At 46.6% G+C, this 24,215-nt stretch overlaps 1 protein-coding gene across 4 annotated transcripts in view; it reads left to right on the top strand.

Moving 5' to 3' along the window:
* KNTC1 (kinetochore associated 1) overlaps positions 1-24,215 on the top strand; it is a 139,432-nt gene that overhangs the window by 50,155 nt on the left and 65,062 nt on the right. For all 4 annotated transcript variants that reach the window (XM_061602350.1, XM_061602352.1, XM_061602351.1 and 1 more), the window contains 9 exons: positions 1,226-1,331; positions 1,572-1,706; positions 15,504-15,626; positions 15,879-15,945; positions 16,042-16,109; positions 16,782-17,029; positions 17,211-17,383; positions 17,552-17,649; positions 18,202-18,343. In XM_061602350.1, the coding sequence (XP_061458334.1) occupies positions 1,226-1,331; positions 1,572-1,706; positions 15,504-15,626; positions 15,879-15,945; positions 16,042-16,109; positions 16,782-17,029; positions 17,211-17,383; positions 17,552-17,649; positions 18,202-18,343 (1,160 nt within the window). The remainder of the gene's footprint in view (positions 1-1,225; positions 1,332-1,571; positions 1,707-15,503; positions 15,627-15,878; positions 15,946-16,041; positions 16,110-16,781; positions 17,030-17,210; positions 17,384-17,551; positions 17,650-18,201; positions 18,344-24,215) is intronic.

Raw genomic sequence — 24,215 nt, 5'->3', positions numbered from 1 at the left:
GCAGCCCTGATGTCCAAGATCCCTTTAAAGTAGGGATGTCATGCCCGAACCTGGAGCCTCCTGTGTGCAGAATACATGCTCTGACCCTGAACTATGGGCCCTCCCTGAGTAGCTTGGAGTCTCTCCTAGTATTAAGGTGTTGGCTGCCCAGCTGGTTCAAAACCTTAATGTTTACTCTTCACAGACTGAACTTTTAACTGCGGGTGGAAATTAAATTTAACCTTGTCCCTGAATGCTGGTAGAGCAGCAGCCATTCAGTCTCATTTTTTCCATCTCTTACACAGCTTAGCTGTGCAAGGTGGGTTTTTTTTTAAAAAAAGACAGAAGTGAGAGGCCAATAGAGCAACCATGGATTTCAGCTCACTGTGGCACCTGTAATTCATAGTGGTAGTTTTGTACTACAGTAGGGCCCCACTTTACAGCAATTCGCTAATACAGCGGTCTCAATTAGACGCAATTAGACTAAAGCCCCACCCATATGGCGCTTGTTCTGCTTTTACGGCAGTTTTCAGGCATTGCGCGCCATTCTATTCAATGAGTTCCGCTTTACAGCATTTTTCGCTTTACAGCAGGGGTCCGGAACATAACCCGCTGTATGAGTGGGGCCCTACTGTACTAGTATGGGGTGGGGAACCTCAGGCCAAGAGGGTGAATGTGGTCCTCTGGATCTCTCTCCCCGGCCCTTGAGGTTCTCACCAGCTTTTGCACGGCTGGAATATGTCCTTGAGCTGTGATAATACCTTCTGCTTACTTGGATGGAGAGACTGGGGTTGCGGGGAATGTAGAAACCTCTGTCTCCTGCATGGCTGGAAAGTAGCCAATTGTGCAAAGGTAAGAGTTGCACCCATTGCTCTGTCTACTTTTACCCCTGGCCCTGTCCGTCACTAGCATGTGGGCCCTGGAAAGTTGGACCATGCAGGAATGTGGCCCTTGGGTTGAAAAGAGTTCCCTGCCCCTACGCTGATATGAATAATTTTTTTGTGGGGGTGGGGTGGAGGGAAGATGGCCTAAGTTGCAAATGGCACAGGACTGTGTGAGCCTGCTCCTTCTGGGGATGTTTTAGTTGCTTTGGCTCATAGGGTCGCAAGTCATAATCGACTTGAAGACGCATAACAACAACAATAAATTTATTTGTGGTGTTGCTGCTGCTGAAACTGTTTCTTAGATTTGGACTGTCAGTTTGCCAAAAAGCTGACCCGTTAAACCAGCCTCATTATATTTGCAGAGTGAAACTTTTGCAAGAAGGTTACAGGCTGATGGAAATGAAGAAACTTTTACGGAGTTATGGAATAAGAGACACCAATCTTTTAAATGATAAACAAATGATACTGGTAAGTTGGCCTCTCTTTTTTGAAAAATAGACAGAAATAAGTGCAAGTCATTTGAACAGAATAAGGATGTCATTGTTTGCAGGATTGCAGCCTTCCTTTATGTGCTTGTTTTGAGTTACACATGTAAAAATGTAAACTTACACGTAAGATACCCTGTCATGTGATAAACTTGTGTATCTATAACGTACTATCTACAGAAATTGTATGTGCTATAGTGTACTGATGTATGTCTTTTTCCAGATGCTGGTAAAGTACATTCTTAAACAAGATACTTCCTCTTCTTTAGAAGATGCTTTGAAAATAGTGTATGCATTTATGTTGCCTACTGCAGAAGTGTATGTCTGGAGGATTGTGGACCTTATTGATAAAGAAAAGGTTTGAACATATTCTTTCTTCACAATTTTTTTTTCAAATATCTGCGCTGTGCATTAGAAAATACTTCACTTTTAATTATATTGGGTTATGTGTTTTAGTACTAGTAGTTCTTTAACTAGCAACTTGCAACATTTGGAGAAAAGATTCACACAACATAAGATCCAGTCTCGCATGGTGCCTTGTAATCCAGTGGTAGAGCACATGCTTTATGGTCAGAAGATCCCAGTTTCCATCCCGGACAACTCCAAGTAGCCCCGGAAAAATGCCTTGTCTGAGACCCTAAAGAGCCATCGCCAATCAGCAGAGACCTTTGGTCCTTCAGATGCTGCTTAACTATGTCAAAAATACATCCCCCTGGGGTTCCTTACCCTCAGTACTCCAAGGGGGTTCTTTGCTTCTGAGAACAGTCCCCACCCCACTGGGTTCCCACTTCTCAGACACACTCCTCCGTTTCCACGGAAGTAATTATCTCTGGTATTCACTGCCACCACCCTTCTTTCTAAATTCTTCCCCTGAGTGAAGGGACCTCAGAGAACTATGTGATTTTAGAGGGATTTACCCTCACTAATCAATCCGTAGCATTCAGCCTTCCAGCACTAGATTTAGAATCCTTAGTTCCAAGCCAGTACAAACCTTTTATACAAGGTTTGTTTAAGAGTAGATACGTTGGTATATACAAAAGGAGAAATAGTAGTTTGATTCCTTAAAGCTAATCACCCTCAGGGTGGGGACTGTTCTCAGAAGCAAAGAACCCCCTTGGAATACTGAGGGTAAGGAACCCCAGGGGGATGGATCTTTGACATAGTGGAAGAGGTGGGATCAGAAATCATTGGTTCCAAGTAAACACACCTTGGTATAGAGAGCGTTTGGTTCCTTTAAAGGTAAACTGTTTCCTGTAAGGGTGAGACTTCATACAGACAAGTTTTTTATTTTGTGAGCGAGTCAGGGATGACAACTACAAGATCCCAAGCTAACAGGGAGGCAATGTCTGAGCCGGGAGACTCAGAGTTTGACCAGGAGGATGGCCCTCTGCAGTTGGAGTGGGAGGAACCCACTGCAGGACCTCCAGGGCGCATCAGAAGGGAGAGCTCCATGGAAAACCCGGAGGAAAGGGGCAGCAAATCTCCAATGGTGGCCAGAGAGTCGTGGGAAGAGCTGAGATCAGCTAAGAGAAATGATCGAGCTGCAAAGGGGATTGATGGGCTTACAGCTCAATACAACCCAACAGCAGCAGTCCAGACCCAAGAGTGCTTTGGAAAAAGTTGATAAGCGGCTGCTGCCATCATATATGGCTGGGGGAGATGTGCATTCGTTCTTCCAAGTTTTTCAGCAGTCCTGTGGAGACCAGAATGTTGCCCCAGAACTATGGATGAAGCTACTGAGAGGCCAAGCTGGTGGAGAATTAATGGAGTTATTGGGATCTCTTGCTCAAGAGGAAGCAGATGATTATGCCTTCTTCAAGGAGATGGCCCAAGAGCATTTGCCTTGAATGAGGACTATTGTCAGCGTAAATATGAGCAGATACAAAAGACATCCAAAAAAAGTTACGTTGCTTTCTCGGCCAGAACCATGAAGGCCCTGCGTTTGTGGAAAGAAGCTGCAGGAGTTGCTACTGTGGAAGACTTTATGGATCTGATGGTGTGGGGAAAGTTTTATCAAGGACTTCCTGCAGATTTGGCAGTTATAGTTTGGGTACAAGGTCCTAAGACCATTAAGGAAGCTGGTCGACTTGCAGACAAGCTAGCTGCAAACCGTGGGCGTGGCAGCGAGAGCCAGCATTTTCAGCCTCTTAGGAAGACGGGAGCCTTCAAAGAGCAACCGCGGGAAAAGGAGGCGGAGGGGAGGGGAGGAAGAAGTCCTGGAACCCCTCGAAGGCACAAGGAGAAGGAAATAATCCTGCGAGGGCACAAACACCTTCTACTTCCCCAAATGAAAGTAATCTGCTTTAATTGTCACGAAAAAGGACACGTAAAAAGGCAAAGTTCCAAACCCCTGAAAAAACCAGCAGGAGCATGCCCCAAAATCCCTACTGTTGCACCAGTGAGATGTGCAGAAATGGCAGAGCCAGGGGGTGTTGAATCTATTGGACTTCCTGTACAAGCGTCTAAGGATGCCAGTGAGGAAGAATGGACCTTGAGGGAGGCAGTTGTCGAACCAAGTGCCGCCGTTGCTCCTGTCGACTCCAGTGGGGTGAGTGCGGGCTGGGAGGACAAGCCCCGGAGCATGTTAATGTGACCCTCATTGAGCCTGGGCAACGGGCATGGGCTGTTAAACAATTTACAGAGCCCATCTATATCAACCAGATTCTTGTTAATGCATACCGGGATTCCGGCGCAGAACTAAGCTCAGTGGCAAGCCGTTTGGTTGAGCCCTATCAATACCTACCGGGAGTGAAGTTTACGGTTAACCCGTATGGGGGAGCACCAGTGGAAGTTACTGTGGCTAAGATTCCCATTTGCTATAAAGGAGCGCAGTGGGACCAGAATAATTCTCCCTGGATTTTTTTATTGGGGAACGATATTTCTTTTAAAAGACTTTCAATGCAAGTTGTAACATGCAGTCAAGCCCAAAAGGCTGAACAGCCAGCGGAACTAGAAGAGGAATATGTATTGGGACAGGCAGACTCTGCTAGAGTCACTAAGATTGGGACAGTTTCCATAGCAACGCCTGATAAAAGCCGTGATGCTGAGAAAGGAGAGGCAGCTAACTCAAAGGAGCTGCATTCAGATGCTAATGCCGCTACAGCAGAGAAATCCAATGCTTTGTTGAGAAGTGGAGTTACTAACTCTGATAAGTTTAAACAAGCATTAGACAGACCCCAGTCTAGAAGAATGTCGAAAAATGGCAGAAAATACCCCAGGAACCTTATCTGATAAAATAAGGCTGAGGGTTTTCTGGTCCAGTGGACTGTTATATCGAGAGTTCATCCCTAAAGGGAGTGCAATAGACTGGAGGGCAGCTAAACAGTTGATTGTGCCACAAGAGTACAGAGCTGGTGTGCTGGAGCTGGCCCATGGATCGGTCCTTGGAGCTCACATTGGGGTCAGGAGGACCCTATCTAGGATCACTATGAGTCTGTATTGGCCTCAGATAAGCAAGGCGGTCCGGGAGTTCTGTGCCAGCTGTGATGTCTGCCAATGCACAGGATATCCTCAAGATCATGCAAAAGCACCCCTGAAAGTGTCTGAAATTATGACTGAGCCATTTGAACGCGTGGCCATAGATGTGGTTGGTCCTCTGCCCACATCCAAATCTGGGGGGAAATTCATCTTAACTTTCATAGACTTTGCAACCAGATATGGGGAAGTGATAGCCCTAACCAGTATCACTGCACAATGTATAGCTAAAACTTTGCTGGGGATTTTCTCCAGGCTGGGATTTCCAAAGACTTTGCTTTTGGATCAAGGTCCAGGGTTGGTGGCTAAGTTGATCAAGAAGCTGTGGGAAGTGTCTGGAGTAGAACATTTGATTTCGGTAGCTGGCTCGCATCAGACCAATGGTTTATGTGAAAGATTTAATCAGTCTCTTACAAAACTATTGTGGGCGTATGTCATGAAGCATCCTGGGGAGTGGGATGTGGGAATTCCATATGTCATGTTTTCTTATAATGATGCCATTCAGGAGAGCACAAGGTTCACGCCCAATTATTTACTTTTTGGGAAGGAGATACGTGGGCCCTTAGCTTTGCTGAAAGCTGAGTGGGAAGACAAGATTAGTTCATCTCCAGTTCCAGTGACTGCTTACTTGCAGAAGTTAAAGGCTACTCTGCAAGGGGCCTGGGAAGTGGCTCAGGAGAATTTAAAAGGAGCCCAGGAAAAGCAAAAAGCCCTATATGATAGGAAAACCAAAGTCCGTCGTTTCCCTATTGGAGCTGAGGTACTTGTCCTGAAGGCAGTGCCAGGCAAAAAATTAACCTCACAATGGGAAGGTCCCTTGATCATCCGGGAAAAGCTGACTAGCACTAATTACTTATTCGCTTATCCCCATTCCACAAGGCGAGATCACATTTATCATGTGAATATGATGAAAGTTTACAAATCTAGGGGTAATCTTATGTTATCTTATGCTGCCAAGGATCAAGGGGAGTACTTTCCAGATTTGTTGGCTGAAACTCAGGAGGGGGGGGTAGATCAAGCCCTCATCCCTGGGTCTTTATCTCCTGAACAACAGGCGCAATTGTTTCAAGTGTTGAGTGAATTCAAAGATGTTTCTAGCAAGCCTGGTCAAACGCAGCTTGCTAAATTCTCTATCAACACAGGGGATCATCCACCCATCCAGTCTCATCCCTACTGTGCTACTGGACAGCATGCTGCAAGGATAGAGCAGGAGATTCAAGCTATGCTAGAGCTGTGGGTAATAGAAACTTCTAAAAGTCCCTGGTCTGCACCTGTGGTGCTGGTATCAAAGAAGGAGGAGGGAGAGGTCAGGTTCTGCGTGGATTACAGGAACTTGAATGTTATCTCCCAGAATGACCCTTACCCTATGCCTCGCAAGAACCATCTAATAGAGCAGCTGGGAAGTGCCAAATACATTACTACTTTGGATCTGACCAAAGGGTATTGGCAGGTGCCCTTGGATCCGGATGCTGCTCTTAAATCCGCGTTTGTGACCTATATGGAGTTGTTCCAATTTAAAGTATTACCTTTTGGGGTCAAAGCAGGGGCCACAGCCTTTCAGAGGCTAATTAACACAATGCTTAATGGGTTAAATAACTTTGCTTGCGCCTACCTGGACAACATAGCGATATATAGCTCTGACTGGGATTCTCATGTCAAACACCTGACAACTGTATTCGAAAGGATCAAAGATGCTGGACTTACTGTCAAGGCTCAGAAATGTCAGTTTGGCTTGGGACAGGTCATTTATCTGGGTCATTACATAGGTGGGGGAGAAATCAGACACCTGGAAGCAAAGGTAGAAGCCATTCAGAAGTGGCCTGTTCCTAGGACTAAGAAACAGGTCCAGGCATTCTTAGGTCTGGCTGGGTATTACAGGAGGTTTGTGCCTCAGTTTAGTAACGTGGCAGCTCCTTTAACTGACTTGTGCAAAAAGCAACAACCTAACAGAGTTCAATGGTCGGGTCAGTGTCAGAAAGCCTTTGACACGCTGAAAACTTTGCTGCTGCAGTACCCTATCTTGAGAGCACCTAACTTTGATGCTCCATTCATAGTCCAAACAGATGCATCAGAATCTGGAATCAGGTGTACCTTGATGCAAGCCAATGAGGAGGGTAATTTGCATCCTGTCACTTTCCTTAGTCGGAAACTGTTGCAAAGGAAGAAAGTTTTATCCACGATAGAGAAAGAATGGCTGTTTTCTGGGTGTTAAGCAAGCTCCGCCCATACATATGGGGGAGGCATTTCCAACTACAGACAGATCATTCTCCTCTGTGCTGGCTCGCCAAGATGAAAAATTCTAACCAGAAACTTTTACGCTGGAGTTTAGCCTTGCAGGATTTCAATTTCGATGTAAAACATGTGGCTGGGAAAGAAAATGTTCTAGCCAATGGATTGTTGCGTATGTTTAACTCTGATGACTGAGGGATTTATAATCATGTATGTAAGCGATTATGTAACTGTGTGATTATGTATGATACTGCTATTGTAGCTATTCTAGGATTTTCGCTGAGATGAAATCGAAAGCTTTGCTCTCGGATTCCATCTTCCCAAAAAGGGGTGTGTCAAGAATAGCTAACCTTGGTCAAGCTGAAGTGAGGCAACCAGAGAGAATTCTGGGAGCCTGTGGCTTCCTTAAGATTCCCTACTGGGGAAGATCCGAAGCTCAGTGTCAGACAGGCAATTTACAACTTTGCAAGGAAATGCAACTGATTCTTAGGTGTTGCCCCTTATCAGCTTCCTGGGATTAAAAGTCAGGAAGAGGGGATGTTGTAGATCGGAACACCTGGATGGTGCTGTCGAGCTCTCCCAATCTTCAAAAACTTCAAAGGAAGGGATCCCCAGCAGGGGCGGGATATGGCTATTTACTTTCCCCCCTCCTTGTTGAGGAAAAGAAACCCATAAATATGAAGAAGGTTCTTTCAAAGGGAGTTCCCTCTTGTTCCATCTATCTCGACTCGCTGACGTGTAACAGAGACAGCCGTTTGGGAACCGGGCTGCTCCAGAAAGGAATAGAGTTACTTGGATGTAAGTATAGGATCTTAGTTAGGATAAGTCTTTCTTTTGTTTCGTGTCTGTATTGAACATCTCTCCTTTTGTTATGCCAATGACCGTGTGTAGCCCACTTGAAGGCGATTAGCTTTAAGAAATCAAACTACTATTTCTCCTTTTGTATATACCAATGTATCTACTCTTAAATAAACAAACTTTGTATAAAAGGTGTGTATTGGCTTGGAACTAAGGATTCTAAATCTAGTGCTGGAAGGCTGAATGCCACGGATTGATTAGTGAGGGTAAATCCCTCTAAAATCACATACTTCTCTGAGGCCCCTTCACTCAGGGGAATTTAGAAGAAGGGTGGTGGCAGTGAATACCAGAGATAATTACTTCTGTGGAAAGGGAGGAATGTGCCTGAGAAGTGGGAACCCAGTGGAGTGGGGACTGTTCTCAGAAGCAAAGAACCCCCTTGGAGTACTGAGAGCAAGGAACCCCAGGGGGATGGATCTTTGGCAAACTACAACTCCCATCAGCCTCAGTAAGCATGGCCAATGGCCAAAGATGGCGGGAGCTGTAGCTCAGTAGGTCCACATGCCCTCCACTCCTGAGATGGACTAACGGGCTGTCTTAGTGTAAGGCAGCTTCCTATATACTAGGATCTAACTAAGCATTCAGCTAGTGCCATATTGCCAAAGGGATCTCCAGATGTGTGTTTTTTAAGATCAGACCTACATGCCACATGGCAAGCTGTTGTTGATCTAGTATGAAGGTCCACAGTGTTAGGTCCAAACCCAACACGCAAGCTGTCACTGTCTACTCAGCTCACATCCACCCGGGAAGGTGCGGAGTTGAGAGCAAGAATCTATTGCCAGAGGCCAGGAATAATACACACAATATTACCTTTGCAAAGGGGTCCCAAGACCTGCAAGCAAGTTGCCTTTCAGAAGTGGGAACCCCGTTTATTGAAATACAGTAGATTATATAGATTCCCCAATGAATACAGAAGTGGGGAGCAGACGTCATAAAGCATAGAAAAACATAGCTAGGCATAATAACTTTTAAGATATGGAAAGAGGGGTGCTTGGGATAACAAAAGCCAGAAACATCTAGTCTTCTTTCAGACAGAGACTTGCATAGTTTATGCGACCTTGAGATAAGCACTCAGAGTCATAGGAACAAAGAGACAGATAGGAAAAGGGAGGTTCGGTTACAAGTAGGATCATTAAATCAAGAATACACTCAGGTTACATCTTCTACATTTGTAAAGCATACGTGTCAAGGTCTCCAAGCAATGTAAATGAAGTATAGGCATCTCTTTGTAATACAGTTGGCAACAATGTATGAAAACATTCAGTATAGATATGCGCAGGAAATTGGGAGGGGAGCACATCTCCAGTTCAATTAGGCTTTTATTCATTGAGCCACTGGAGTATAGAGGTCAGGTTACCAGGAAATAAACCGATATCTACTTTATATCAAGACAGTAATATTTCCATACCTAACAACAGGGAGGAAGAATCAAACGTTTGCTGGACTTGCACAAGCTCTTTGATGAATCTACAATTCTCTCATGAATGACAGAGGTCTCCAAGTGGGTAATATAGCTCCTCCTACAGCCCAGAGACAGGAAACGCTTCAGCGAATATTTGCTCCTCCCCTGTCGCTGAGGCTCAGTTTTAGTTTCCTGTCTCAGCCTGGAGCACATCCTCTTGCATTTTCTCCTTATCCAGCGTTTTCTCCTTCCCTTACTGTGTATGTTTACCTTGACTTACATCTGTCTGTCTTCCATTTTTCTTTCTGTCAGTTTCACCTCAGTCCTCTGTATCTTCCCCACTTCTGCAAGAGTATTCTCTTGTCAGTTTCACTCCCTCCCTTTTCCTCTCTCTCTGAGCTATGGAAAAAGCAAAAAGATCCAAGTTGGGGAGAAAAAAGCACGGATAAGACTAAGAGCTATGTTTCCAGAAAGAAGCATCTTAAGAAAATCGGGCAATACCCAGCTGCGGCTTCGGTCAGTTCCCGATCACTGCGCTTTCCCGCCACTTTTCAGCAACGGCTGCTTACTGGCGAGGATGACCCAATGGAAGAGTCTTCTTCAAGAATCTTTTTGCACAGCTCACCAGCCTCGCACCCGGCTCTGCTAGGCAGCGGGGTAAGTCGATACAAGGATGGGCTCATTCCCCCGGCAGGGCTGCAGGAGGAGATAGCGCTGAGGCGGTTGCGCTCGCCATTTTGGATCCAAACATAGCAGCGCCCGCCATTTTGGAAGACACTACTGAATTAGCGCCTGTCATGACTGAACGGAGTACTTCTGTCCTGCTTGATATCTCGATGGCTGCTGCTGCTGAGGGAGGCATCCAGGCCACGTTAAGGGTGCGCAAACAGTGTTCTCATGCAGCCCCTCCCCATTCTTCTGATCCTCCCCGTCTCATTCTTAATATGTCGGGGCAGCTGGACTCGCTGTCTTCTGAGGACGAAGGCATCACCAGGTCAGCCCAGCGTGAAGCACCTTCCAAGCCCCGGCTAGGGAGCCCCTCCAGGAGCCTTACCCAATAATTCAGCAGCAATTACTGTCTGACCTCTTCTCTCCCGCTGTGCTGTATCAACTTAGAGAGGCCATCCTAGGGGATTTACCCACGCAAGGGGGACAGGGAGCCCGAGGGTCCTTTTCCCAGCAAGGGAATACAATCGATCACCCTTCCCTAAGGGGGCAATTAGAGCAACAGGAGCCAGACATAGCCTACTCTCCTGGTCCCCGTTCTGCTGCTAAAGGGCAAGACAGACGGAGGGAACTTACAGTTAATGAAAGTCACTCTGATGATGGGGGAGATGACATTTTGGATGAAGGGGATGGGGAATGGAGTGATGGATCCGAGCTGGAGGACTTTGGCTCCGCTAGACTTTTCTGGAGGCCCATTTCCCTCCTCTGTTTCACAGAGTGTTGACTGCTTTAGACCTGAACTTAACACAGCAGCAACAGCAACAGGAGCCAGTATCTAAAAGCGCTTTGGTCTTGCCTGTCCCAAGACTGTTCACCAGGTGCATTCCTTTCCCTGCTCCTTTTAAGTCAGTAATGAAGTTGGAGTGGGACTCTCCACTTCTATGTAAGAAGGGTACTAACTATGCCAACAGATTTTATATTCTAGAACCTGAGATCATGGAACAGCAGCTGCAAATCCCAGCAGTGGACGGTCCAGTCTCTGCTTTACTGTCCAGGGCTTTCCTCCCTCGGGATGGGGATGCTCAGATGAGAGATCCCAATGAGCGAAAGATGGAGGTAGCCCTAAAAAAGACTCATGAGGCGGCTACCCTTTCAGTAAGGGCTTCAGTTTCGGCCTCAGCGTTTGCCAGAGCAGCACTCCTTTGGGTAGAGGACCTTCTGGACGATATGTCCCTAGATCCCGTGCAAATGAGAAAATCTTTATTGAAAGTTTCTAGATCACTTACCTTTATAGCGGATGCAACTATGGATGCTTCCCAATTTTCGTGTAGAGCTATAGCAGATGAAGTGGTTGCTCGCAGACACCTTTGGCTTAATCATTGGGATGTAGATGCCCCCTCTAGGGCTAATCTGGCATCTGTGCCCTTTCTGGGTTCCAAATTATTTGGGGACACTGCATTACAGGATGTCTTAATAGAGTCTAGAGACAAAAAGAAAATTATGCCGGCTCAGAAGAGAGAGGATCACCGTTCCTTCAGGCGTCCCTTTCAATCATCCCAGTCCTACCAGTCCTTTCATGGGAATAGATTCAGGGGCAGGAGTCGTGATTTTCGATCAGGCCGTCCCTCCTGGAACAGACAACGGTTCCAACAAAGAAGCCAGCAACCATTCTCTTACAGGGGACCTTCAAGTCAGATGCGCCAGGGACGTCACAACCAACAGCTTAATCATTGGGATGTAGATGCCCCCTCTAGGGCTAATCTGGCATCTGTGCCCTTTCTGGGTTCCAAATTATTTGGGGACACTGCATTACAGGATGTCTTAATAGAGTCTAGAGACAAAAAGAAAATTATGCCGGCTCAGAAGAGAGAGGATCACCGTTCCTTCAGGCGTCCCTTTCAATCATCCCAGTCCTACCAGTCCTTTCGTGGGACTAGATTCGGGGGCAGGAGTCGTGATTTTCGATCAGGCCGTCCCTCCTGGAACAGACAACGGTTCCAACAAAGAAGCCAGCAACCATTCTCTTACAGGGGACCTTCAAGTCAGATGCGCCAGGGACGTCACAACCAACAGCGCTTCTGACTCTCACCCTGTTGCCAGTAGGGGGCATGGTAAACCAATTATCCCAACAGTGGCAACAATCTACCCAGGACAAGTGGGTTTTACGAATAGTCATGCAAGGGTACAAAATAAAGTTGAGAGAGTATCCACCAGCCAGGTTCCTTCCTTCTCCTGTTTCCAAGTCGAGTGAAACAGCAAGCAGTGTCCAATGAAATTCACCGTCTATTGGCTATTTCGGCCATAGAGGAGGTTCCTTTCACAGAATCCTTCTCAGGACTTTACTCAGTCTTGTTTTTGGTCAAAAAGAAGGACGGATCCTGGCGCGTGGTGCTCGACCTCAAATTTCTGAACCAATTTGTGGTCACTCGAAAATTCCGGATGGAGACTCTATCCTCTATAAAGGAGGCACTTCAGCCCCACGACTTTCTAGCATCGGTGGACCTGAAGGATGCTTACCTGCATATACCTATCTGCCCAACACACAGATGCCTACTACGCTTTTACTACAACAGCAGCCACTTTCAATTCAAAGCCCTACCCTTTGGTCTCGCCTCTGCTCCATGAGTCTTCACCAAAGTCATGGTGACTCTGATAGCTGTCCTTCGACTGCAGGGATTCCACGTATATCCCTACTTGGACGATCTCTTAATCTGGGCCGGCTCTCTTCCCCGAGCTCAAGAAGTTGTCCAGATCACTTTAGCTCATCTGAAGGATCACGGATTTTTGATCAATTCTCAGAAAAGTCATCTCGTCCCATCACAGGTTCTAGTGCATCTGGGAGCACTTTTGGATACAGTAGGTCAATCCATGTCCCTTTCTTTGGAACGAATTCAAAAGATCACAAAATTGGCACACATGGTGATCTGGTCCCGTTCAGCCAATCTCATGACACTTGCGAAACTACTTGGCATGATGGCTTCAGCCATAGGCATTACTCCCTGGGCTCGACTACACTCACGACCGCTTCAATGGATGCTTCTCCATTTCCAGAAAGAATCGTTCCCACCATTACGTTCTTCTCTCCCGGCAGACAAAGCAATCCCTTCTATGGTGGATGGATTCCCACAACCTAACAAAGGGAGTTCCCCTCCAGGAGCCTCCACAATCAAAAACACTGATGCAAGTCTATCAGGATGGGGAGCTCATTACCAGGGGCAGTACGTCCAGGGCCGTTGGACCTTAAAAGAGTCAAAGAAAAACATGAACTGGTTGGAGTTCAGGGTGGCACACCTAACCCTGCGTCACTTTGCAAGCAAGCTCGAGTTACTGGACGCCTTGATTCGCATGGACAATACCACGACTTGGGCTCATTTAAACAAGCAAGGAGGGACCCGGTTGCGAAGCCTGAATGTGGAAGCAGTGACAATGCTATAGTGGGCGGAACACCATGTGACGTCAATCAGGTCAGAGTACATCCAGGGCCATCTGAATGTGACGGCAGATTGGCTGAGCCGCCAGCAGTTGTTTCCCGGGGAATGGTCCCTCAACCAAGCAGTCTTTCTCTATCTTCAATCCCAGTTCGGCAAATTCAAAGTAGACCTGTTTGCTTCCGAGTCAAACCACCAGACTCATTGCTTCTTTTCCCACTACCTCAGCTGTGGGGCAGAGCAACAGGATGCTCTAGCGGCAACGTGGCCGACCGGGCTACACTATGCGACTCCGCTGCTCTCCAGAGTATTAAAAAAGATAAAATCAGAAAGGGCTCACGTCGTGTTGGTAGCACCGTATTGGCCAAGACGTCCGTGGTTTTCGGACATCATTCAACTGTCTCAGACACCACCCATTCGACTTGTATCACGTCCCGATCTGCTCCATCAAGGTCCTCTTCTCCATCCAGACCCACAATGGCTTCAATTGACCGCCTGAGAATTGAACGCAGCAGATTGTTAGCATCAGGCATATCCCCAGCAGTTGTGTGTACCATACTGGCATCTAGGAGGCCTTCCACCATTCGCAGCTACCAAGGTACCTGGAAGGCGTTCTCAGCATGGTGCTCTAAGTCGAACATTCATCCAGAAAGAGCGGAGGTACCCGAAGTGCTACGCTTTCTGCAAGATGGGCTTCAAATGGGCATACGACCCAATACATTAAAAAGACAAGCATCAGCCTTATCTTCTGTTTTACAAGTCCACGGAGCTCCCCTCCTTAGCCTCTCACGAACTCGTGTAAAGGTTTCTCCGTGGGGCTATGACTCTTAGTCCACCAGTGAAACATCGTTTTCCGACATGGAGCCTGCACACAGTGCTCTCTGCGTTACAAAAACCACTGTTCAAGCCTCTAAGTTCTTCATCATTAAGAATACTTTTGTTCAAAATATTTTTTCTAATTGCTATAACAACAGCGCGCAGGATTTCAGAGTTACAGGCACTCTCTGTCGACAAGCACTTGTGTGTTTTCCATAAGGATAGGGTTGTTCTACGTACTAACCCAGCCTTTGTACCCAAAGTTAACTCTCCTTTCCATTCTCAACAGGACATTATACTACCTTCTTTCTGTCCTAACCGTACTCACCCGAGAGAGAAAGGGTGTGGCACTCCCTTGATGTCAGAAGGGCACTAAAAATATATATAAATAGAACTAGGCCCTTCAGGAGGTCTGACTTCTTGTTCGTTTCCTTCCATCCGGCCACATTGGGACAAAAAGTGTCTGTGGCGACATTGGCAAGATGGATTAAGGCTTGTATTTCCTTAGCCTATGAAACACTTCATTTAACCTCTCCTCTGCACATCACGGCACATTCCACCAGATCGACAACTACCTCGGCGGCGTTTTCCACAAATGCTCCAATAGCCAATATTTGTAGAGCAGCCACCTGGTCCTCTCCTACCACGTTCACAAGGCACTACAAGATAGACCTATACGCCTCAGCCGAGGCTTCATTTGGGTGCAGGGTCCTGCAACAGGTCCTGCCTTCGTCTATCCCACCCTAGGTCTGCAGCTTTGTTACGTCCCACTTGGAGACCTCTGTCATCCATGAGAGAAGGAACAGTTTGTTCTTACCGTAAACGGTGTTTCTTCATGGATGACATGAGGTCTCCAAGGCCCACCCAGTCTAGTATTTAGGGTTGGGACTGCGTCAATGAGTACCATGAGCTCTGTGTCCATGAGTTCTGTATCCTTAATTTGCACCAGTTTCCATTGTTTGGTTTGTCTAACTTATTCTGGGCATGTTGCCCCCGTTCTGTTAATTCTTCATTTACTCGCTGAGGCTGATGTCAAAGCTAGCCAAGAAAAGAAAACAGCCTCAGCGACAGGGGAGGAGCAAATATTCACTGAAGCGTTTCCTGTCTCTGGGCTGTAGGAGGAGCTATATTACCCACTTGGAGAAATACCATTTACGGTAAGAACAAACTGTTCCTTCTTAACTGGTTGGGCATATAATAATCACGATGTTTACTATTTATCAAGCTCCTATAGCTATTATAGGCTGTCCGTAGAACTACTATACTTTGCATATGCTTGCAGGGAGATGATGTCATAAACTTATTAAAAATTCTGCCTTCTGCTGAAGCTGTGGAAATTGCAGAGAAACTGTTGATATGGGGAAGACTGATATTGGAGAAAGGAATGGATGACTCTGAAGAACAGGTAACAAACAAACAAAAACCTCATACTGATGGTGTATCTGCACAGTACTGTTTGAATTATTATCCTCAAGAGTGGTCAAGCAATCCTGTTCCAGTTATGTACTTTGTAGCAGAAGATAGTTAATGTTAACAACTTTGAGAGCATCAACGTTTGTTCTTTTAACAGTTAAATCTTGCTCTTAATGTAACTTGAGGTTGATGGGAGCATTTTCACATTTTCCTCTTCTTCCTGTCCTCTCTCCGCTACCAACAGAAAATGCAGCTGTATGTGAAAAAAATCCTTGTGGAGATCCTCAGATTCCTGCTCAGTTGTCAGAAAGGTAAATCTTGCATTCATTGTGTGTTAGATTTTTAGTTGTATTAAACCATTCAGTAACCATTCCCATTCTCCCCAACCTATCCTTTTTTTCTGACAGAAAATATTTTGAAAAAAGAAGAATATGAAGCAGATTTTAAATTGTTTAAAATTCTTGTAGCCTTACAGGTAAGGATTATATGCAGTTGAAAATGTTATATGTGCTTTCTAGGTTGAAGCAAATGTAACTTTTCTATGGTAATTGTCATTATGGATGTGTATTTCTTTAAAACATGCTGGTTTGTATTTTTGATTGAAACAAACTTCTTAACTTTCTAATCAGTAAAGGATTACAGCAGAGCTCAGTAGTGAGTCTGTAAGGACGTGGTTCCAGGCTCAACCTACAGTATCTCATTAAAGCAGGGATGAGGAACCTGTGGACCTCCAGATGTTGCTGGACTACAACTCCCATCCTCCCTGATCATTGGCTGTGCTGGCTGGGGCTGGTGGAAACTGGAGTCCAGCAACATGAGCAGGTCCACAGATTCCCCATCCCTAAGTTAAAGGATCTCTGGTAGCAGGGTTTGGAAAAATCCCTCCCCAAATCCTTGGAAGAGTCACCTCTAGTTACAAAGGAGACAGTATTGGATTTGATGGACCAGTACTCTGTGCTCCTATCAGACAGCTCATTTATTTCCTAAATGTAGTGTATGTTCATGTTCCGTCACCTATTAACGAACAGAGAACAAGTATATGTTTATTTACACATAATTTTCACAGAAGCTGGATGTGAAACTACTAAATTTCATTATTTCTCATGTTCATCCTTTTTCATTCCATTCCATTTACCGTCTTATTCAGGAGAATTTTAACATCTGCACTTCGGTCGAAGGTTATTGGAATCGATTGCTAGTGTCTCAGCTCCTTGAAGAGCAAATCCAAGGAGAAGAGACCAGTTTGAAGGACAGCGATGTAAAGAAACAGTTGTCTCAGGCCAGGCTTTACAGACTGGCTTTGCTTCTGCAGAGGACCAAGCATGAAATGGGCTCAGAGTTGGTGCTAAGAGCATTAGATACTGGAAAATTTGAAGAAGCACTAAATATATGCAGGTTAAAAAAATGCATTTTGGGCTACCAACCTGTTCTGCTTACTGTTAACCATTGCTGTTACCTGTACAGTCTGGGGTTTTGCATGCTATATTGATTACCTTGATTTATTTGAGGTAATTTTTCAACATCTTGTCTGTCTGTGCTTACCATATTATTTCTTTTCTTAAAAATCTTCCCTAAGATTTTTTCTTGAGGAACACCCTAATGAACAAACAGGGCAGCTGCTGTTTTTAGCATGTCAAAAACTTTGTCACAAGCTGGGTTCTGATACTCTGATGGTTATGCCCAAAGGATTAAATCTTCCAGCTGTGGTCAACAAAATGGCATGTCACGCAGTTACAATCTGTAGTCCAGGTAATTAATAACTTCACTTGTTGTTGACTTCTTAAAAAAAATGGTCTCTGCAATCCATTTTCCATTAAATGAGTTAAAGTTCTTAAATGCATCTTATTTAAGGACATTCTTAAAAAATTGTTTATTAAATGTAAAATATATTTAAAAGCATTTCTCTCTCTCACACAGATCTGATCTTAGATGCGCTGGAGCTTTGTAAATATACGTTATTTGCCCATGAAATTTATGGAAAGTGCCAAATTGAGGACTATGGATTTATATCAAAGGTGGTAATGCAGAACAAAGTATTTCCTATTCATTGCATCTTGCTCTCCAGTTTTAAAACCAAAGTAGTCTTTGTGCTAAGGTAAAAGAGATAAGGATGCTTTGCAAAGTACTATCCTTATACATAGCACTTCACAGAGAATGAGAAGACAGGCTCCTACTGCAAGACGTTTTAGTAGATACAAGAAACGATGGGGTTTCAGGGGTATACAGGAGGTGTACGTGATTATTTCAGATAAACATACATAAACTTGGTTATAATTGAGTACTGGGTCTAGTCTTGGTGGATGCTGTTCTAAACGTTTCATAAAAAAATAAACTGGGAGCAATGGCACCCACAACAATTTCCAGCTGTTGTTTGTCTGCTCCAAGCCCCACCCATTTATGACTTTAGGAACAAGAGCCTAGGCCAGGGGCTATCCACATGCCAGTCTGTTCCCCCCACCCTTTGCCTTAGAGAGGGACAGTTAAAGACCTGGCAAGATATCAGTGTCCTGACCACATTACTCGCCTTCTTGTGGAACTTTGGCTTAGCAAATCTGTTCTTTCTTTAGACAACCTCTTTTGGAACTGATAAAGACCCTTATGTAGAGTGGATGTTTGATGACTTTTTCACTGAAGATGGAGCAGTCCTGAACCTACCCTCTGTGCTGCCATCTGCATATGAAATCAGTTCTTCCATGGTGACTCAAGCAGGTAATCTTGGGTGGCTTCTTTCCACTCTCCTTTCTCATATCCCATTGCTTAGTAAACCCATAGTGGGAATTCTGGCACCTTTCCCCCACTCCTTTTACCTGCCTCTTAAATGTCACACCTAACTCTTTTTGTTGTTGTTGTTGTTGTGCTAGCTAAATCGGTAATATTTCAATCCCTTTAGACTCCCCATGGTTTACCTTAATGTCATTTTAAAGTTAAAATACTGTTCATGTTAGTTTTTCTCCCCCTCCTCTTCAACTGCTCAGTAGTAATCACTGAGTAGTTCCTCAGGCATTTGGATAGTTAACTGGAGGAGATGTTTTCTTGCTCTCGCAGAGCTGTGATGTGATTTGTATTTATTGTTGTGGTGGTTTGATTTTTTTAAAAAATGATTTATTATGCATTATATATTTTTATATTGTGCCCTGCTCTTGGATTGGTTTTAATTGAAGAGCAACTTATAAATCACCTAGATAAATTCTACTGCTGTTACTCTTTCTGGCTGCGTTCACACATCATGATAAGCCAGGGTTGCTGGTTAAGAATATAAGAAGAGCCTGGCTGCTGGATCTAACCAAAGGCCTATCCTAGTCCAGCGCTCTGTTCTCACAGTGGCCAGCCAGATGCCTATGGGAAGCCCACAGACAGGACATGAGCGCAACAGCTGCTTCTCACTTGTGATTCCTAGCAACTGGTATTCAGAGATTAGCTACCTCCAGTATCAGAGACAGCATAAGGAAGCAATCGATAGCCTTATCTTCCATTTATTGTGCATGAGCATCACGTCCGTGCTTGCTGCCCAATCACTCCTGCTTCGCTCCTCCCCTAGCGCAAACAGAAGAAACATATCAGGAAGTAGCAATTAAATTTGGCTTCCCATGACCTCCAAACCCAGAACTGTGGTTTGTCACTGTCTAACAAGCAAGATCGCTAGCCAACTTGAACCAGGGCTTGCTATTGGCTTCTGAATCCTGCCTTGTTTGGAAGCAACAAACCAGGATCTCAGGTTCAGATGTAACAGGAAGCCAAGCTAAACTGTGGTTTCCTGTTTTCCATAGGAGGACTGCCATCAAGCGGGTTATAGCTCCACCTATCGTCCGAAGGCAAGAATGTTTTGAAGTCAAGACTAGGGGCGTCAGGCCCCTCCCACTCTCCACTTCATTCTTGCCTTCATCCGTACAAGTTTGAATTTATTGATAGCGTAGCTTCTAGATAAGTTTTTGTGTATCTGTGTGACAGGGTGGGAGGTTTGTGTGTGTAGTCCTGTGCGTTTCCTTCCCTCTGTCTTGTCTTAAACTGTCTTGTTTAAAACTTCGTTTTATTATTCCTGGGGAATTTCTCTGGGGGGTTGTCCCTTGCCCGTGTTTTTTCCCCAGTACCTAGCCTAACGGCGCCTTAGGGAGACCGCAGCTGCGGTTCCCTCTTCCTCAGGCGGCGGACGCAGCCTTAAACCAGGAGCTTGCGGCTGCAGCTTCCTGTTCTGCTCTGCCGCTTTTTTCGTGCCTTTACGGCTTGCCGCCTACCCCAGGAGCCTGCTGCTGCGGCTCCTTTTGTCTTCAGTCCCTTTGTTCGTTGGGTTGCCGCCTTCCCGGTTACTGCCATGGCATTTTTCTTCGAGGCGGTTCCTTCAAAACTCCCCCTCCAGGAGCCTGCGGCTGCGGCTCTCCTTCCTTCCCTCTTAGCGGCTCTTATTAGTTGAGCTGCTCTGCCTCCCCCGACTCGTTCCGCGGCTTTAAAAATCTCGCCACAACGGTCTCTAGGAGTCTGCGGCTGCGGCTTATTCCCAGTTTCCCTGCTACTGCCCCAACGGCTACGGGGATTTCGCTGGCCGTCCTGCCTCCTTGGCAGAGTCTCTCCTACCTGGCTTTTAAAGCCGCGATTGCGTCTCTCAGCCCCGCAGCTGTAGAACGTATTTGAGGCCATTCTCTCGCATTTATTTTTTCTGGTCAGCCCCATTTCAGCTCGCTGGTGCTCCTCAGTGTCTGCCTTGCTTCTTCCTCGTCCCTCCGCCATTTTTGATTGAATTTTTTCCCACTCTTTTCACGGGCGCCATTTTATTTGTCCCTCTTTTCCTGCTCTTTCTGTTTAGCCTATTCAGTACTGAAAATGGGCTCTAGCTTACAAGGGCTGTGGATAGCAGAGCCAAAGGCTTCAAGTCAGCTCCCACAGCGCGATCTACCCCTTGTGTGTGTGCTGCAGATAGGATCCTATACTCCTACACAGGTTCCTCTATTAAATCTGCTACTGCTGCTGCCTCTTGCAACTACTTGATCCTGTACATTCTCATCTGCTACTAATGCTGCCTACTGCAACTATTTGAACCTGTACATTCTCATCTGTGACTGTCTCATCAAAGCTGTTTGAACTGTACATTCTGCCCCATTCGTGACCGTGTACTAAGGCTGTTGATACTGTACAAAAGCTGTTTGAACTGTACATTCTGCCCCATCCGTGGCCATGTACCAAGGCTGTTAGTTCTGTACATTCTGCCCCATCCGTGGCCGTGTACTTCGCCATCTGAGCCGGTGCATTCTGCCCCATCCGTGGCCATGTACTGAGCCTATTTGGGTCTGTACATTCTGCCCCATCCGTGGCCGTGTACTGAACCCCTTGGGAATATATGATGGTGGAACAGCCAGTGACAGCTCAGGCAACCAAGCCTAAACAATCTAAGGCAACCAAGCACAAGCACGTCAAAGCGGTTGCCAAAACTAAGCATATATCCAGCCACAGCACAACCAAGCGGGCACGATACATTTCTGTACCGGTTTCTGAGGAGGCTGGCCAGGAACCATTAACAAATCTGTTTAATTCTCCGACCGCATCCTCCGAGGAGGACTTTGCAGGGTTTCCTGACCAGCCAGCAGCCAGCTATCCTCCTCCCATATTACCACCGAGGTCTCATTCCTCTTCTCAGCCTGCTGAACTGTCCATCTCTTTGCCTTTGCAAGCACAACCATCTTCCACACCAGGGCTGCAGCTGTCTCATGAGTTCATATCGCAACTACAAGACATGCTGTCGTTCTTCTCTCAAACACAGGCACAGGCACAAGTCACTGCCGTGCCTCAGCGGAGTGTTTGCAGACAACCCGATGATCTGGGCCACTATGTTCACAATGAGGCAGATCCATCATGTTCTCCAAACCCTTTTGACATTGCCAGGGGCAGGTTTGTCGATGATGTCTCTTGTGGGGAGGACCCACCATATGCTATGCAAGCCGAAGGTGACGACAGGAGTGACCAGTCGGAGCAAGAGGTAGATACATCCTATCGTCTGTTTGATACCTCCGATTATCAGCCCCTTGCTCGTAGAGTACTGAACACTCTTGGTCTACAATCTACACAACCTGCAGCTGCCACTCCCGCAATTAAGGGGGCCAGGGTCCTGAAATCCCCCACACCAGCGGAGCACTACCTTCCTGTGCCAGATCCTATTGCTAAAATGGCCAAGGACGAATGGTCTCACCCATTACAAACGCGCCGTTTTAACGCCCTTGCTGCCAAGCTTTACTCTTTGGCTCCGGAATTTACTAGCAAGCTGGCCGTCCCTGGCATAGACGAGCCAATCTCCAGTCTAGTTTCTAGATCCCTTTTGCCGAGGGAAGGAGATTCACATTTAAAGGACGCCACTGAGCGGAGGCTGGACTTTGCCTTACGCAAAAACCATGAGGCCACCGCTTTCTCCATGCGAGCTTCTGCAGCAGCTTCCATCTTTTCCAGGGCAGCGATGATGTGGTTGGATGACCTCTTAGATGATCCTAATCCCGATCCTGTCTCTCTGAGGAGGTCGCTGGTGAAATTACGCAAGACGGCGGCGTTTGTGGCTGATGCCACCTTGGACGCTTATCAGTTGGGAGCAAGAGCTATGGCAGCTCAGGTAGTCGCTCGGCGGACCCTTTGGCTTCGTCACTGGCAAGCGGACTCTACAGCCAGGGTCAACTTGTCAAGGGCACCTTATTCGGGCTCACTACTCTTTGGTGAGGAAGCCCTAAAGGCAGTACTTGTTGACCCCAAGGATGCTCGGAAGCCTGTCTTGGCCACTGTCAGGAATGTTGATCACAGGCCCTTCAGACGTTTCACATCATACCGCACGACCTAGCCCTTTCGAGGAGCGTGGCCCAGGGGACAAGGACGCGATTTCCGAACCAATGATTTCCATTCCTCCAGGGGAGTCTGGAACAGATGTTTCCCAGGCAGAGCTCAGTACCAGGGATGCAGAGGTGCCTCAACGTCTTCATATCGGGGCAGGTCTCGCCAGCACAGACAGTACTGATGCGATACCGGTTGGGGGCAGACTCCTTCTGTTTGGAGACCATTGGCTGCGTCTGACTCAGGTTACCTGGATCAGAGATCTTTTTTGTTATGGCTATGCACTAGAGTTTTGGACAACCCCTCCAGACAGATTTCATCCCTCTCCTTGCCCCAGGGCACCATCCAGGCACTGCATCATGCAAACAGCCATACATCACCTCTTGGACACGGCGGCAATAGAGCCAGTCCCTACAACAGAGAGGTCGGAAGGGGTGTACTCCCTCCTATTTGCTGTGCCCAAACGAGATCTGTCATGGAGGGCGGTGTTGGACCTCAAGTTCATTAACCGTTTCGTAAAGTATCGCAGATTCAAAATGGAATCCCTCCACTCCATTACAGAAAGCCTTCACGAAGGAGACTTCCTGGCTTCTATCGACCTAAAGGAAGCGTATCTCCATGTGCCCATTTGCATAGCCCACAGGAAATTCCTTCAGTTTGCCTTCGGCCCCCAGCATTTTCAATATCGAGCGATGCCGTTCGGCCTCTCATCTGCCCTGAGAGTATTTACCAAGGTGCTACTCATACTAGTGGCTTACCTCCGACTTCAAGGGGTGCACATCTACCCCTACTTGGACGATCTTTTAATACGGGCGAGTTCGAGGGAGCTGGCTCATCGACATCTAAAGCTCACGCTCCATGTCTTGCAGACCTACGGCTGGCTAGTCAATTTCGACAAAAGCCATCTACAACCAACCCAACGCCTACAACATCTAGGGGCGATGTTAGACACCCGGCAGGCGACGGTGTTCCTGTCCCCAGACCGCATAACTGCTATCATAGACATCACAAGACCTCTGATGCGCCACGCAACCGCAGATGTCATGCTTCTAGCCAGGGCTCTCGGAATGTTGGTATCCACCATCCATATTGTGCCCTGGGCTCGAGCTCATACTCGCCACCTTCAATGGGCTTTGTTGCCGTTTCAGCAGGACATTGCCAGCTCAAATCATCGAACAATTCGATGCTCTGTCACTACTGTGGCCGGATAGCCTATTGTATGCCTTCCCTCCAATACCACTGTTAGCCAGAACCTTGAGGAAGGCGCGGCGCGAGAGGGCACAGCTGGTTCTGATAGCACCATATTGGCCCCGTCGACCATGGTTCTCGGATCTCCTTGCAATGTCGGTGACGGACCCTTGGACACTCCCAGTCAGGCCAGACCTCCTATCCCAGGGACCAGTATGGCATCAGGACCCCAATTGGCTCAACCTAACAGCGTGGCTTTTGAACGGGGAAATTTGAGGTCGGCTGGCCTGTCTGACGCTGTTATTGACATTATCTTGGCCTCGAGAAGACCATCTACCACTCGTATATATCAACATACTTGGGTGACATTCTCCAGGTGGTGTCAGTCCCAGCACCTTGATCCTTCCCAGGCCACAATACATCAGGTGCTGCAATACCTTCATAGGGGTCTCATGATGGGACTTAGACCCAACACCTTACGTCGACATGCATCCACTCTGTTGTCCATTCTCTCAGTGTCCTCCACTGGTGCCCCTATTGCCTCGCACCCGTTCATCAAACGCTTTCTGAGGGGAACCGCTCTATGCTCACCGGC

The sequence above is a fragment of the Rhineura floridana genome, chromosome 19, assembly GCF_030035675.1.
Source record: "Rhineura floridana isolate rRhiFlo1 chromosome 19, rRhiFlo1.hap2, whole genome shotgun sequence".
Classification (NCBI taxonomy): Eukaryota; Metazoa; Chordata; class Lepidosauria; order Squamata; family Rhineuridae; genus Rhineura; species Rhineura floridana.
The sequence above is the reverse complement of the archived record's forward strand: the minus strand, read 5'-3'. Positions and strand labels throughout refer to the sequence as shown.